The sequence below is a fragment of the Grammomys surdaster genome, unplaced genomic scaffold (genome assembly GCF_004785775.1).
Source record: "Grammomys surdaster isolate TR1022 unplaced genomic scaffold, NIH_TR_1.0 126185, whole genome shotgun sequence".
Classification (NCBI taxonomy): domain Eukaryota; kingdom Metazoa; phylum Chordata; class Mammalia; order Rodentia; family Muridae; genus Grammomys; species Grammomys surdaster.
The window spans coordinates 3,200,796-3,216,538 of record NW_021620991.1 but is presented as its reverse complement, the minus strand read 5'-3'; the positions used below and the strand labels follow the sequence as shown (position 1 = coordinate 3,216,538).

The following is a 15,743-nucleotide window of genomic DNA, read 5'->3' as shown; positions in this document are numbered from 1 at the left end:
TTATAAAGCGGCTGAGTCATCCAGTCAGAAATAATGGGCTCTAATTTGCAAGCTGTTTAGCATATATTCTGAACGCCCCTCATTTATGGTCAGGACGCACTGAAAATTCAATCAGCTCTGGCCTCCTTTCATTCCTTGGTCTCCCAATTTGTCAGACAAAAGGCCAAGAGAGGAGGGAGATGATAGAGAGGCTGTCTGAGTAGCTAACCCAAGCCTCTTGCTTGCAATCCTGGCGGCAACCTACGAATGTGGGCACAGAAATACTGCGGGTCACCAAGAAATGCACAAATTACTGTCAGCAAGATATGTGTATGCTCACCCTTGGTCGCTGAGGGGCAGCCCTGGCTGACTGCTTGCTGGAGCTATGGCTAGAAGCCCCCTTGGCTAGAGAAGCTTGGCCTGTCACCAAGACATAGAGCTCAGCCTTGGCTGCTAGTGTTAAGGCATCTCTGTGGTGTGAGTAGGCTGGCTTAGCTACAGGCTGGGCTGTGGAGTTACAGAGGCTGGCTGAAGAGTTGAGGGAAGGGGCCTCCATAAGCAATGCCATCCAGAGCAGAAAGCGTCTGCCCCAGGCCTTGGCTTCTAGCAGGGAGTTCCCAACAGGCCCCAAGGATGCCCAGTCTACAGCATGGTTGCCCCGGCATGCCAGCTCTCTATGTCCAGTTAAACGGAGTGAAGGCAGTAACAGATTGGAGTTGGTGACTGCACAGTGGTGGGGCCATCTGGTGATGGAAGAGGTGGCATGAATCTATGTTTGCTCTCCTAGGCAGCAAAATCCAGGCAGGCGCTGGCCAGAGAGGAGACCGGGAGATAGATGCCTTTAGGCTGGGCATCTGCACCAGGCTCTTCAACCTCTGGCCGCTTGGCTTAGATCATCTGTCTGTCTGGAAAGCATCTCGCTTTGATTGGAAGCTGCTGTCTGTTTGGAGAAGGGGGGGAGACCGTGCTGCTGGTGGGAGCTAAAGGGTTGGGGGAGCAGCTGTCAGCTCCCCAGGGCCTTGCTAGGGATTGGACAGTGGTCCAGTTGGGGTCCCTGGTGATTGGTGCTTTGGGTCCCTCTCCAGACAGCAGGTAATATCCCAAAGGCTGAGAAGCAGATGTTGGCCCCGTGGTCATGGTACACAGTGGGTCAGGGCTGCAGCCAGCGCCACTGATGGGAACTTGGCTGGTTCCAAACTGGAGCGGGCCAAAGGGGCGACAAGTGGGAGCCGGCGAATGACTTCACCAACAAAAACAGACTCTTGGAAATGTGATGCAGGAGAGTGGATGATTTGATTACAGCCCGCCTTTCAACTCGAAGCCAAGGACTCTGGCTGAAGGGCATTGGGCCTTTGCATAATTGAGTTGGAAAGTTCGTTGTCAGAACGGGAAGGGCTACCTTCACACTGAAGTTTACCAGAGCCTGATCTCTCCGGATCAGAGAGGCTGTCTGCCCTGCAGCGCCTACCTCATCATTAAGACGTGAAAATGTCAGGCTCATGGGGCTGGCCAAAACTTACCAGCACAGCCTGGGACAACAGCAAATCTCAGCTCGAGCCCAGCACTGTGCCTTGGAAACCTTGGTACCTGGGCACTTGGGGGTGGTGCTGGGGGTGGGGGGAGGCGGTAAGAAGCAGCCAGTGCCTGAGCAATCTGTGTCAGGCCCTATCAAAATATCTCCTAAGGTCATTTAGAGTTTTATAAAGAAGACAGAGTGGAAGACACTATTGTGAGCACCCAGGAAGGAGAGACAGGGGAACTTGAGACATGGTGCCCTGTGCCACCTTCTCCCGGGAGAAAGGTACGTACTTCCCAGCAGCGTAGACCTCCGCTGTATCGAACAGGTTGATGCCATTATCGTAGGCCAAGGTCATTAGGTGCTCTGCCATCTGAAACGATAAAGCAAGAGTTGTCGTGGCCAGCACTGTCTTGCCAGCTCTGGGGAGGCTCTAGAGCATCAGCCCTGAGGCCCAGGCTCTTCTCCTGGCTCCGTTGCCCTCCCTTCCACAGCACAGGGAGGCAACACACCTTTCAGAAAAACCAAGATGGTAAGATGGATGAGGGAAACAGCTTTCTGGCTGTCAATGTTTGGGGGTCACCGTGGAACGTGGCAGCTGTCCTGAGCAGAAGAGTGTCTATCTAAAATCCACGTAAACCAGAACCTCAGGATGAGACCTGACATGAGAGTAGGGTCTTTGTGAACACAATCACTGCCTCCAGAAGGGCCAGGCATGCCTTCCAATGTGACTGGTATGTTAGGAGAGATGGTTACAGGGTACTGCAGCGGTGCCTATAGACATAGGCCTGTGTGGCAAGAAATGTCACCAGAAGCCGAGAGACAGGGGCAGACCCCTCCCCATGCCTTTGGAAGGACCAGGTCTTGACCAAACCTTCAGACTCCTTACTTCCTGAACTGTGTGAGGATAAAATTCTGAAGACGCACGGTAGGCAGCACCTTGCTGTGTCAGTCATGGGGCCCAGCAGTCGATCTTAGTAGGATGGTCACCTGCCGTTTTTTAAAGGATTTATCTGTGTATTTATCTCACTGAACCTCTCCCAGCTGATGCAGGAGGGCTGCACCGACCACAGAAGGCCCACAGCCGCTCCACAGCGGAGCTGAGAGTCACATGGCCTTGGCTGGTGTGCCTTCAATATGAGACTTGGATAACAAATATCCTAGCCAGCAAGCAATCTCACTGCTGACCAGACCTTACTCCTTGGGCTTCCTGAAGGGTGAGCTTCGTCCCATGGCAAGCAGCAGGGGCCTGTGACAAAGGAAGCTGGGAGCACAGCTGTCATCGATGGCCCCCACCAAAGTATAGCCGAGAGGTGCTCCTGAGTGTCGCAGTCTGCTGAGGGCCAAACCTACTTAGTGCAGTTCAGGTACCAGTCCTCCCTCTGCAGACAGTCCACTGTGGCTGGATGACTCCAGTCCCTGCCTGGTCCTCTGATAGTCAGTGGTTTCAGGAACCATCAGGCAAAGGGAGATGACATTCTAGTGTGTGTGTGAGCATGCATGTGTGCTGAGGGACTCTGGGAGTGAGATACTGAGAAGAGCAACCTAGGGAAGAGATCCATGCCCAGCAGTCGGTGTTCATGGGAAGGTGGACTTGGTACTTTGAGAACCAGGCTGCACTGAAACCTGCTTTTCAAACACTGTAGATAGTGTACAGCCTGAAGCCGAGCCATAGACCCTGGGGTCCGAGAGCCAGAAGGACCGGGAGATGAGGCCATGGGGCTCTGGAGAGACACCCACAGGGAGGCTTGCTGTCTCTGCTGCTGCAGTGGGGTCCGAGTGTGAGCATGTCCGATGCATGGCTACCGTTGTTCTCTGGGGGGGTCTGATGCAGCTGAACCTCCTCCCCAGAGCCACCCACTGAGGAACCTCTGCATGCTGGGGCACAGTTCTGTGATACCAAGGCACACGTAAGTGTGGCTTGCTCACTGATGCTCTGTTGCCTTGCGTGACCTTTTCTACCGGCCAGCCAGGGCCATGTCTGAAGGACACTGAATGCTGTATTCCACTGGATAGGTGTGATGGTTTGTATATGCTTGGCCCAGGGAGTGGCCCTATTAGGAGGTGTGGCCTTGTTGGAGTAGGTGTGACCTTGGAGTGGGTGTGGCCTTGTTGGGGTAGGTGTGGCCTTGTTAGAGTAGGTGTGGCCTTGTTGGAGTAGGTGTGGCCATGTTGGAGTGGATGTGTCACTGTGGGTGTGGGCTTTAAGATCCTCATCCTAGCTGCCTGGAAGCCAGTATTCTGCTAGCATCCTTCAGATGAAGATGGAGAACTCTCAGCCCCTCCTGCACCATGCCTGCCTGGATGCTGCCATGTTCCTGCCTTGATGATAATGGACTGAACCTCTGAACCTGTAAGCCAGCCCCAATTAAATGTTGTCTTTTATAAGACTTGCATTGATCACGGTGTCTGTTCACAGCAGTAAAACCCTAACTAAGACAATAGGGGACACATGGCTTCCCTGGAGGGCTTCTGAGAGGAGAGGGCTCTGACACTTTTGTCTTTGGGGGACTTTTTTTCAGATAGGCATATATTTCTGTCCTATCCCCTCCACCCGACATGAAGAAGGCCGTAGCTGCTCTGCATGTTGCCCCAGCACACACAGCACTTCCTGGAAGTCAGGTAAAAGCGTCTCATTTCTTAACTTGTTTCCTTTATGTTAAATACATACTTACGGGGGCTGGCAATGTGAGTCAGCAGGGAGAGGACACTCAGGGTGGAGGCAGGGGGATCAATTCAACATTGTCTTTGGCTACATAGTAAGTTCAAGGACAGGGAGTTCATGAGACTCTCTAAAAAAAATGTCCTTACTAAAATCTGTGTGAGAAACTTGTCACTCTTAAGCTCAAACCATCTGAAGGGGCCGGGGTGGTGGTGGAGGTGGCTCAGTGGTTAACACCCGGGGTGGAGGTGGTTCAGTGGTTAATGACACTTGTCGCTCTTGCAGAGAACACAGGATCGGTTCCCAGCACTCACCTGTCAGCTTACAAATACCTATAACTCCAGTTCTAGGGCATCTGACACCTTCTTCTGGTCTCCTCGGCTACTGTATGCACGTGGTGCACAGACATATATGCAGGCAAAGCACTCAACACACATAAATAGAACTGAAAACAACAATAACTTTTTTGAGACAGGGTCTCACTACACAGTCTGAATGTCCCTTAATCCCAGGCTTTTCTTGAACCTCCTGAGTGTTAGGACAGTGGAAGTCATTGCCATCTCATTCATTCATTCATTCATTCATTCATTCATTCATTCATTCTTTCATTCATAGTTTTGCACAGGGTTTCTCTGTGTAGCCCTGGCTGTCCTGGAACTTGCTCTCTAGACCAGGTTGGCCTTGAACTCAGAGATCTGCCTGCCTCCTCTGCCTCCCGAGTGCTGGGGTTAAAGGCGTGCATCACCACTGCCCGGCGTTGTTGTCATCTTTAAACAGACAGTTCACTAGCACTGACACACCCACACTCCTGTGCAGCCATCACCACCATCCTCCCCAGAACCTTCACATCTGCACGACAGCACCACAGATACTCGTGGATGGCTGCTGTGACGTCCCAGCACGGGAGTCAACAAACTGTCCCCAGGTGGGACAGATGCTTAACGTCTCAAAACATCGCGGGCTAGAGGATCTGTCAAGCATTCAGCTTTGTCCTTGCAGCAGAAGCAGCCAACCCCGTGTCAAGCAGTAAGTCTGTGTGCCGATAAAACTTTACTCACACACACACACACACGCACACACAAAACAAGACCTCAGACACATCGAGAGAGAGACAGGAAGTGGATTAGAGGTTAGCAGAGATGGAGAGTGTTACCACTGAAAGGAGTGAAGTTTCTGTTTGGAAATAGAAGTTACATGGCAACATGAAGACATCTAACGAACTAGACTCAAGATGATTAAAGCAGTCATCTTGTGTGTGTGTGTGTGTGTGTATGTGTGTGCATGCACGTAGGGACAGGGCTACAGGTCAACCTTGGCCGTTATTCCTTCCACTACCATCCAACTGTCCATTTTATCTCATGTGAACCTCTTATTTGTCCTTCAGGTCCCACTTAGGCTGGCCAGTGAGCCGCAGAGATCCTCCAGGTCTATGTTTCCAGTGCTGGGATTCCAAGTCCACACTGCCATTCCCCCACCCCCCTTTTGTTAGTTCTGGGGATTCACTGGCTGAGCCCTCTCCGGCTCTAACATGGTAAGTTTTACATTTCAAACATTTAACCAAAAGTCCTCCAAGTGGAGGAAAAGCAGTCCACAATAGTCTTTGACCAAACAGGCAGAGAATAAACACTTGGCCCTCCTCACCCGATGCATTCGGGGGTCCCTAACATTTGGCATATTTTTTCAAAAATACAATCTAGGGGATGTAACACAGAAATTCTTCTTGTTCCCTCACTAGGTCGTTTTTGACTGCTATATCCTTCCAGAATCTTGCCTGTCATCCGTTAGTCCTCTGATCCTGAGGTATGGCCTCCAGCATCTTTATCTGTCACCCTGACCTCCACCGAGACATGGTGGGGACAGAGCCAGCGGGAACTGCCATCTGAGATCCATCCATCTATACTCTTTGGGGCCACGGATCTTTTCATGATAGAGTCACGTGTCCGAAAAAACGCCACGCCCTATAGCTAGTGCCAAGGACAGTTCAATGTCATCTCCTGTGTCACAACCACACTGAAGGGGGACCAGACCGAGTCAGACTTATTTGAGACAAACCACATGTGTCCCATGGCTCCAATTCCTACTCCGAGCTCTGGAGATCAGAGTTTCACCTTAGAAGCTCCCGACTCACCCTGAGACACCACCCTCCTACCCAGCAGCCTCAGCACCCAGGACAAACAGTTCAACGACCATCTACTGCTATAAAAATAAAGAACAAAACCGCACACTCCACTTAAATCACGATGGAAGCCAAATTTCCCCTGAAAACGAAGGAGTCGCAGCTAACAAGGTCTCAAATGAACTCACTTATTAATTTTTAAACACAAACCTTTCTACAGCAAATCGGGCGAACGCCATGGCTGAGTTGGTGCAGATGCCCAGAGCTCTTTCTAACCTCTCCCCTATCTGGAAGTGAACCCATTCCCTCCTGACAGGCCCTGTGATGCCAGCAGCATGTGAATTTGCTCTTTCTTAGTGTCACCTTGTGTCCCAATAGCAGATTAGCCCCAGAAGAAAGCGGTTCTCAGCAGCCAGAGGAGCACACGGTCAGGAACACAGTGGGCCGGCAGCCCATGAAGGTTCTCCAGCTTGCAGGAAGTCTGAATTCCCGTAACAGACACGAACGGATGAGCCGCCAAGTGGCACACTTAGTGTGGCTCAGATCCGTAGCAACCTTTCTCACTTGGAAAACACGGGATCTTCGGCTGCTTGGGATCATGAGAATCCTGGATTCCCAGGAGCCGAGGACATGCTAGATAGTGCCACCAGGTGCAACATGGTTTTTGCCCTCTATTCCTTGGCTTTCTTAGCCACTGGGGCAAGATACCCCCAACAGAGAAAAAGAGGCTGCCACAGAGTTTTCCCTGAGCACACATAGTCCCTGGTGGGGACTTAACCATGTACCTTGGGGCTGAGAGAGCTGTCTTACCTCATCCGTGATCTGGCCCCCGAAGGTCACCCATGTTCCTGAAAGGAGACACATAGGCTCAAGTGAGATGATCTGACAGTGGCCCAGAGCTGTCTCATGGGTATTCAGACTTTGAAGTGTAGGGATGGGGTCAGGGACAGCCTCAGGCCACGACGGCTGTGTGTTGAGCATACCCTGTGTGTGTGGGTGCTTAGCCTCCAGGGTGTCTCCGGATAAAGGGAGCAGTAGCCTGTCTGTAGGCCCAGGAGGGCTGCGGCCTCTGAAATGTCCATATGGAGCCAGTGTGGGGCACTTGGGAGGCTGAGACAGGGGACTCTCCTGAGTGTGGGGCCAGTGTGGAGCTGCCCCAGAGAGCAGAATGAGGTGATGAGGGTATGTCCCTGGTGTCAGGCCCTTCTTGGAAAGGACTGGGGTGGTTGTTTGGGTGAGAGGGGTAAAGGGTGTTTTTACCTTGGAGGTGGAGGGCATCAGATTCAGAGGATAGAGCTCACATCTGGAGAAAGGAACACGGCAAGACCTATTGGTCTTTCCTGGGGATCATCCCTCTGAAAGCTAGCTTAGAAGCCAGGAAGAAAGCTTCCTGGCCCAGGGATGGTCAAGGGCTGCCCTGACTTCTGGGTTGGGGTGAAGGGCTGGGTGTAAAGGACTCGCAGGGTTCTCCTGGTCTCCCTGCCCTCCTGTGCTAAGGCTGTGGCTGTTCCTTCTTGCCCGCTGGCTGCCATGGCAACCTAATCTCTCAGAAGCATAGGTTCTCAGTGTAGCTCTTATGAAGGGTGGGGCTGGCTCTCCTGAAGCCCCATATCCTTGTTCATGAGGGGTTCTCATACTTACCAAGCCCCAGGCAGGAGACCCGAAGGCCAGATTTGCCCAGATTCCTGAAAAAGAAAGAGTGGGTCAGACCTTGGTCCAGGCAGCTTGTCTCCAGCTAAGTTTCATCTCAAGCATCAGACTGCTGCCTGCTTTCACCCGGCCACAGAGAGTCTTGTGAGGGAGGCCCCTTCTGGCCCGCCCTGGGGAGTGACATGCCAGTTGTCCCCCAGGCCCACCCTGGGCCCACACAGGCCAGCAGAGGGTTGCAGAGCTGTCTCCAGGACAGATGCCAGTAAGGATGGCTGTTTTGATGGACAGACTGTGAGGTGAATTCTCTTCCCCAGAAGCCACATTCGTGACCTCTATTATTAAAAGAGAGTGCTGTTTGTCCTTCTCTCTTTGAACAGAGACATGAGGTTAGCCCTGTCTCATCCGGGCTACAAAGCTGACCTTTGACCTTTAACGTTTCAAAGGCTGGTGATTTGGGTGGCACTGTGGATCTCCAGCAGGGTGGCTGTCATCTAACACAGGCAGGCCTGGCGGCCCATGAAATAATCACGCATGGCCCACTGAGGTACAGACCTGGTAGGACACATCTTAGCACACAGACAGGCTTACCATTAATGTCTTTAGGAGACTGGAGAGGGTGACAAAGTTCTATCAGAGACTGGCCTGCCTGTCTGTCCCTGTAGAGGCCAGCCTCCCTCCCCGCCCCCAATCTCAGTATTGACAACAGATCAGGGGCCCTTAAGCATTCAGTCAGCTGTATAGCAGCAGGTCTCATGGTTCTCTAACACAGAGCACATACTGAGATCATCCCAGGAAGTGGAGAATGGGGTTCCCTTTGGCCGCCAGCTCAAGCTCCCCATATGTTTCTCCATGTGCGTTCACTCCTGCCCTGTGTGTGAGAGACAATCTGACCAGATGGTAAGGCTGAAAAGAGGCAGGGATGTCACAGCTATCCCTGGGCCCTTCCCCTTCAGGGCTGGACTCTACTTCCCTGTGAATGCTTACTGCTTCCAGGGGCCAGCAGCTCCTAGGACCAGCCGGATACTTCCAGCAAGGATGCTGGCCGCAGTGAGGATGGATGACAGAATTCACAGGTCTGGTGCCCAGGCACAGGACATCGACACATATGTATTTTGTTTCCCAAAGAGGCAGATGCCCAAGACAGAGAGTATATGACACATGAGAGGTCTTCTCTTTGTACAAACCAACCATGAACATATCATGAAGGCACTGATGAACCAGGCATGGTGGTACATACCTGTGGTCTTAGCATTATTATTATTTGTTTTGAGACAGGGTCTTTCTATTCTGTATCACTGGCTGTTTTGGAACTCACTGCATAGGCTAATCCAGCCTTTAATTCCCAGAGATCCACCTGCTTCTGACTCCCAAGTGCTGGGATTAAGGACATGTGCCTGTTCTGGTCCCAGTATTTGGAAATCTGAAGCAGGAGGATTGCCGAGAGTTTGAGACCATCTTGGGCTACATAGCAAGACCCTGTCTCAAAAATCCAAAACAGCAAGACAAAAGAACCCCAGCCCCCAAAACAGAATAGGCATTAATATTTCTATATTAAAAAGAGAAGTTATGTTTCTGGGCTTCTCCCTTGTAAACCAGGAATTCAGTTCCTCCAACAGTGCCCTCAGGCATCAGTCAGCCCATAGACGCAGATGTCTGGACCTAGACTGAAAGGCCGGGTTACATCACATATAGATTCTATAGGGGCCATATCTAGAGCAATTTAGTAAACTTCCCTTGTGCTGGACAGAGAATAACTGTAGTAGGATGTGACCAAGAGGCACAGTGGTCATTGCAACTGAAGACTGACAGCTTGCCTTAGTTAGATTTCTGTTGTTGGAGAGCATGGGTCTATCTTAGTCCGAGGCAGGACCCTGAGGGTGGAGAGAGAAGCAGGAGTGCTGCTCATCCTGTTCTCTCTCTCTCTCTCTCTCTCTCTCTCTCTCTCTCTCTCTCGATTTAATATTTATTTTATTTATATGAGTACATTGAATCTGTCTTCAGACACACCAGAAGAGGGCATCAGATCCCATTACAGATGGCTGTGAGCCACCATGTGGTTGCTGGGATTTGAACTCATGACCTCCGGAAGAACAGTCAGTGCTCTTAACCGCTGAGCCATCTCTCCAGCCCTCGACCTGCTTTTTTATATAACCCAGGACGACTTGCCCAGGGATGGCGCTGTCCACAGTGATCTGGGTCCTCCTGTGTCAATCATGAAAATGCACTATAGGATGCCCACGGGCCAAACTGATGGGGACGCTTTCTCAATCAGGGTTCCTTTTTCCCAGATGACCCTATCCTGTGTCACACTGACAAAACCAACCAAACCAAACCAAACCAAACCAAACCAAACCAAACCAAACCAAACCAAACCAAACCAAACCCAGCCTACACAGCAGCTGTTGGGTCACAGAACACTTTGAGAAGCAGATAAAGATCTATTTGTAACATTGTGGGGGTTGCAAAACCCTGGACACCAACCCCTGCCGCCCCCCAGATAAATCTAGGTATTCAGAGGGTTGTCTGGATCCCCGATTCTGTAAAACCTCGTCACGTGTGACTATAAAGTTTTCATCTGTAAATCCATTATCCGCGTTGTGCTGGAACTGGAATTCAAACTGAAGTCCTTACACACTGGAAAACACTGTTCTGGGAGAAAGAACAGCTTTGGAAACAAGCAGCCGAGTCTACCTGTGCCTGAGGCTGAAGAGCAGGCACCTGTCGCCTGACAGTTTGGGGCAGCACATTAAGAAGCCATTCTCTTACGTCTCACCAAGAAACCGATGAATTTCCCACAATGGCTCCTTCTCCTCGGTCTTGCTGGGGATCTGGGAGTATGGCTCTGGGTCCTCATCTACTGCCTTTAGGGATACTTTAAAAAATAAAAAACTGGGGCTCTGCTCCATGCTGCAATTACCACGCTCAACTTGTTCCCCATTAAATGATGGTATTGGTTCTGCCATCTGCTGCCAGGCTTCCGGAGAAGGAATACGAGGGGACAGTTCACCTCGAGGCTGACAGCTGTATATGTAGGGCTGGTGAGTAGGGGAGTGGGGTGGGGGGGAAGGATCGTCACCGCGCCAGGCCTTCGTGGTGGCAGTTACTATGCCGTCATGCAAAACATCAGAACACAAAAATAAGCCACGTGTTTCCTCCCGTTAATTAAAACTTGATGTGATTATAAAATAATTAGTCCAAGTCCCTAAGCCTTTCTCACTGGCTTTATGTCTCCTGAGTTCTGGGCTAATGAGGCCTCTCGGACATCGCCTTGACCAGGCAAGTGCAGCCGCCTGGCCAGCAGATTCCTGCCAGGATGGCTGGCATGTTTCAGGAAGGGTCTCAGATGAAAGGCATATATATATATATACATATATATTTATGCATATGTATATACATACATGCATATGCATACATGCATACACATATATACATACGTACATACATAGGTACATACATATGCACCCACACGTGCATACATGCATACATACATAGATAATTCTACTTAGTCCCAGTTTTTAATGGCCACTGAAACAGAGATCTAAATCACAGAAATTCTAGGACAGAGAATTCCATTCTGATTGCCCTCATCAAGCTTAGAGGATGGAAAATGAGTTCTTTACCCAAGAAGTTTGCTGAAGACCACCTAACCGACATCTTGGGGACCTGGGAGGCCAAGGTATCAGCATATGTTAGCCTTGTGCCAGCATTTACCATGATGGGACCTCTGGGCTGTGGCTCCTTTACATCTGGCCTACCTCCTGAGTGCTGGCACTGGGGAGGTTTAAACTGCCTGTCGTAGCACCAGCCACAATCTCAGATGAGCCTCCTGTAGTCTGCAAGGACCACCTGTGTTTCAACTGTGTGAGGTTACCAGGAAGCTGCTGCCTTTGACTCCTGCTTTGAGGAAGAAGACTTCCCCAGTGGGCTGCCTGGGGCCCAGAGGGCTTCCTTGACTTGTTCAGCCTGCACAAACCCAGGGAAGATCCCTTTCCCTGGAGACCCTGTGTGGAGAGACCCCCATCCCCTTCCTTCAGAGCACAGACCCTTTGACTCCCAGTGTCACATGGGAGGGAGATGAGCCCCCTGACCTTCCTATGAAGCTGGGCCCTTCCTTCCCAGTGTGGGAGCTCCACAGCCAGCTCTAGGTGGACCACATAGGAGGGAAGAAGAAGAAAAAGGTCTTTCCATGGACACCTGGACACTCCCTACATCCTACTGACCAAACACAGGACGAGGAGGGAAGAAGCAGTCCCCAAATCATGGAGAGAAATAAGCCAACAGCCTGAGATGCCCACAGCACAACCCACCTGGAACCCTCTCATCCCAGAATTCCTGATGGAGGAGGCTGGTCTGGCCCCCAGAAAGGCGTGCTCATTTCCCTGGTGGTTCTCCACCATCAGACTAACACTAGTGACGGCAGTCTAGCAGTCGGTCAGTGCTGTAAAGCGCTCAGGTACCTACTCCTTTCAGGGCATTTTCTGGGATCTGTCGTGATCTTAGGGGAGGACAAGAAGTGGCAGGGGCTTGTGGCTGATGCTCTCCTGGAAGAGCAAGCCGTGAACTCTGATGAAGAGATTTACTATTGTGGCTGAGCTCCAGAAAGGAAACAGGAGGAGGAGGAGAAGAGGGAGGAAGGGGAAGAGGAAGAAGAGGAGGGTGACTATATACCATACCCTCCTCCTGAGGCCAAGAGAGGAGACTTGGGGTTGATCAAGTCTCAACTTACTTTTTAGCAAGTCTACCAGGTTCTAAGAGGCCCTCAGCACAAACTGCCCCGGCTGCCAGGCCGAGGTCTGCAGGAAGGTGAGAAGCCCACTCAGTCCCTGCCCCACAGAACTGACTGCTCTGCCTACCTATATCTCATCCCTGGCTGCTTCAAGCTGGTGTCGTTGCTGTTTGGGGCACTCTGTACCGACAGCTGTCCCAGGCTCCGGGCCACCATGGCCACAGCGCGGAAGCGTCCACGGGTACCCGGGCTGGGGCTGCCGGCTGTCGAGCGACCCAGCCGATCTTCGGGGCCACGGCTCTTGAGGCTGTGCTCTGAACACACGAAAGATACCTGCATGTTGAGCTTGGGCTCAGCCCCTGCTGGATTCCGATGTCACCAGCCTCTTAGGAGCCCTGCTCTCTGCTTCCGATGAGACTTTACCCCAGAAGGTTGAGGAAGTGGCGGGGCGTTCTCTCAGAGCAAGGATTTCTGAGGGCAGCAGAGGACCTGCCTGTGCAGCCGAGCGGAGGGCATCAAATTTCCAGACGATGCTAGACAAGACCTTATCCGAGAGGAGTCGAAGATCGAGGCGGGGGAGTTGGAGGTCCGGTGGGGAGGAGCCATGTCTACTCCCTTCTTCAATCTCCCCCATCCTCACTTGAGTTTCCCTGCACCTCCTGCTCTGGGCCTGGCTGTTCCATGTCCCCAGTAGTCTCCAGAGTTCTCTGCTGGGCTGGGCTGGGCTGGGCACAGTTGCTTCCCTCTAACAGGAGTGGAGTTGCTTCTCCATGACCTCGATGCGGGATGTACTCCTTGGGGTGGCGGCAACCTGGGTTTGAGCAGGGTTACTGTGGCTATGCTCTCCTGGGGTGGCAGCTCAGGGGTCTCAGGCAGCAGCTGCTTCTCTCGGTGCCTCCTGGATCTGCACGTGGGGTGTCAGAGGCTCCTGCCGAGCCAGTGAGTGGCCAGTGAGAGGCGCAGGCAGGCGGTGCTGGAGAGTAGAGTCATTATTCATGACGCAGGAAGCACAGCCGCCTGCCCTGCTGGTCCCTGGGGGCCTGGCGCTGGCTGATCCAGGCTGACCTGCAGCCCCAAGCCTGGGCAGGCACCACTGGCTGGAGGGTGTGGGTCCGGGGCTCCCTGGAGCCAGTGCTCATCTCAGCCTGCTCAGAGCCAAGCCACCAGGAAAGAAGGGGGGGAAAGTGTCCACTCTGACAGGATGATCAAGCAAAGAAGCCATATCTAAGGGACAAAAGGCCTGAGAAGGCCTGGAAGACTTAGCATCCCACAGCAGGTACTCATGAGTGCTTCTGGAATGAATGAATGAATGAATGAATGAGTGAATGAATGAATTACCTAGGCCCCTCCCCTCCTGCACCCACCCTCAGCATAAGGAAGCTCTCTCACTGAACCTGGAGGTCACTGATTGGGTAAGACTGGCCAGCTAGTACATCTCAGGGATCCACTTGTCTCTGACCTCTTTCCTCAAGCACTGGGGTGCACACCAGGAAACCTAGCATTGTATGTAGCTTCTGGGGATTTGAACTCAGGTCCCCTAACTTACGTAGCAGTCACACTACTGACTGAGCCATCTCCCAGCCCATGCTCTGCTTTTGGCCACAGACCTCAAGAATGACATCTCAGGCTCACTGGGCAGAGCCTCTCAGACTTCACTACCCTCGGGAATGAAGCTTTGCAGATGAGTTCTAGGTCTGGCCTTCTAGGCAAAACACCCCAAGCCTGATACTGGTTAACTGCTCAGGATCAAAACCAACAAGCAAAGCAAGCAAACAAGCAAATGAGCCAGCCACAGGCCCAATAATGTGCCCCCCCCCCCCCGTAACACTCTCTCCACAGGCCAGCAAAACCTCCAGTCCCCATGAACTCAGGCCTAATGCAAAGGGACACTGGGCACAGAGGTTGGGAGGGTAGAGTTGGTGTCCTTACCAAGGATGTTCTGGAAGGTCACCCAGGCGCCACCTACAGACGCCAGTACAGGCATAGCTGTTTCCAACTGCCAGCAGCTCACTTAGGCTGCAGGGTTTGGCTGGCCTGAGGCTCTGGGCTCCAGATAGGCTGGGTCCCTTCCCAAGCAAGTTGGGTGGGGGTTGGGAGAAGGGCAGATAGGTTTCTCCTGAAGCCTGGATCCCGGGACTCACAGAGGACAGCCCTGGCCTTTCATGGAGCATATGGCTGCTGAAGAAGAGGCTGCAGAAGGCAAAGCCTGCTCTCCGCTCTCCTGTCCCCACCCCAACCCCCATCTCTTTCTCTGATTGAACAGGGACAGATCTTTCTTGGTAGTGGAGCCTCCTTTGAATATGCAAAGCCTAAGTCCAAATGGAAAAATGAAACTTAACTCTGGCCAATAACTCATGGAATCTTTAAACACACACACACCCTTCTCTGTGTACCTATTCCTCAGAGCTTTGAGCTCTGCTGGGTGTTGGCATGGAGCAGCCTGTACAGCACTCAGCAAACAGCATCCGATCAGGACCTGAGGGGAGCCCGTTACAAATGTGGAGTCCTGAGACTTTCTGGACCTGCAGTGGGCCCTGGAGACTATGGTTTTTTTAATGAATTATTTTTATATTTAATTATGTGTACTTGTGTGTCTGTATGTGGGTATGCACGCATGCACACGTGTGTGTGTGTGTATGTGTGTGTGTGTGTGTGTGTGTGTGTGTCCAGAGAGGCCAGAGAGAACATGGGATACCCAGAGTTGAAGTTCTAGGTGGTTGTGAACCACCTGATGTGGGCACTGAAAATCAAATTTGGGTCCTCTATGGGACCAGTGTACACTTCTGACCACTGACCACCTCTCCAGTCACAGGTGTGTTTAAGCAGTAGCTTTGAGCCACATATCTGGTCTAGCAGAAGCCCAGTGCCTTTCTTTATGCAATTCTCTGTGCTGGCTAACCATAGCGTCTCACAAGAGCTGTGTCTCATTGCTCCCCCAGAGCCACACTTAACCACACGATGTCCCATAAACAGCCGGAGGTGGGAGGGAAGCCAAAAGAGCCAGTCATGGTAGAAGCAGGGGACCCACTCCTAAGAATGTTCACAGAGAACGCAAGTCATACAAGCCCACCAAGATGTGAACATAAGTGTCCAC

The 15,743-nt window shown here is 51.9% G+C and overlaps 1 protein-coding gene across 3 annotated transcripts in view; it reads right to left on the bottom strand.

Moving 5' to 3' along the window:
- The window catches only part of Kcnab2 (potassium voltage-gated channel subfamily A regulatory beta subunit 2), an 85,023-nt gene that overhangs the window by 14,936 nt on the left and 54,344 nt on the right, over positions 1–15,743 (bottom strand). For all 3 annotated transcript variants that reach the window (XM_028757864.1, XM_028757863.1, XM_028757865.1), the window contains 3 exons: positions 7,915–7,958; positions 7,084–7,121; positions 1,789–1,868 (listed from right to left, as the gene is read on the bottom strand). In XM_028757864.1, the coding sequence (XP_028613697.1) occupies positions 1,789–1,868; positions 7,084–7,121; positions 7,915–7,958 (162 nt within the window). The remainder of the gene's footprint in view (positions 1–1,788; positions 1,869–7,083; positions 7,122–7,914; positions 7,959–15,743) is intronic.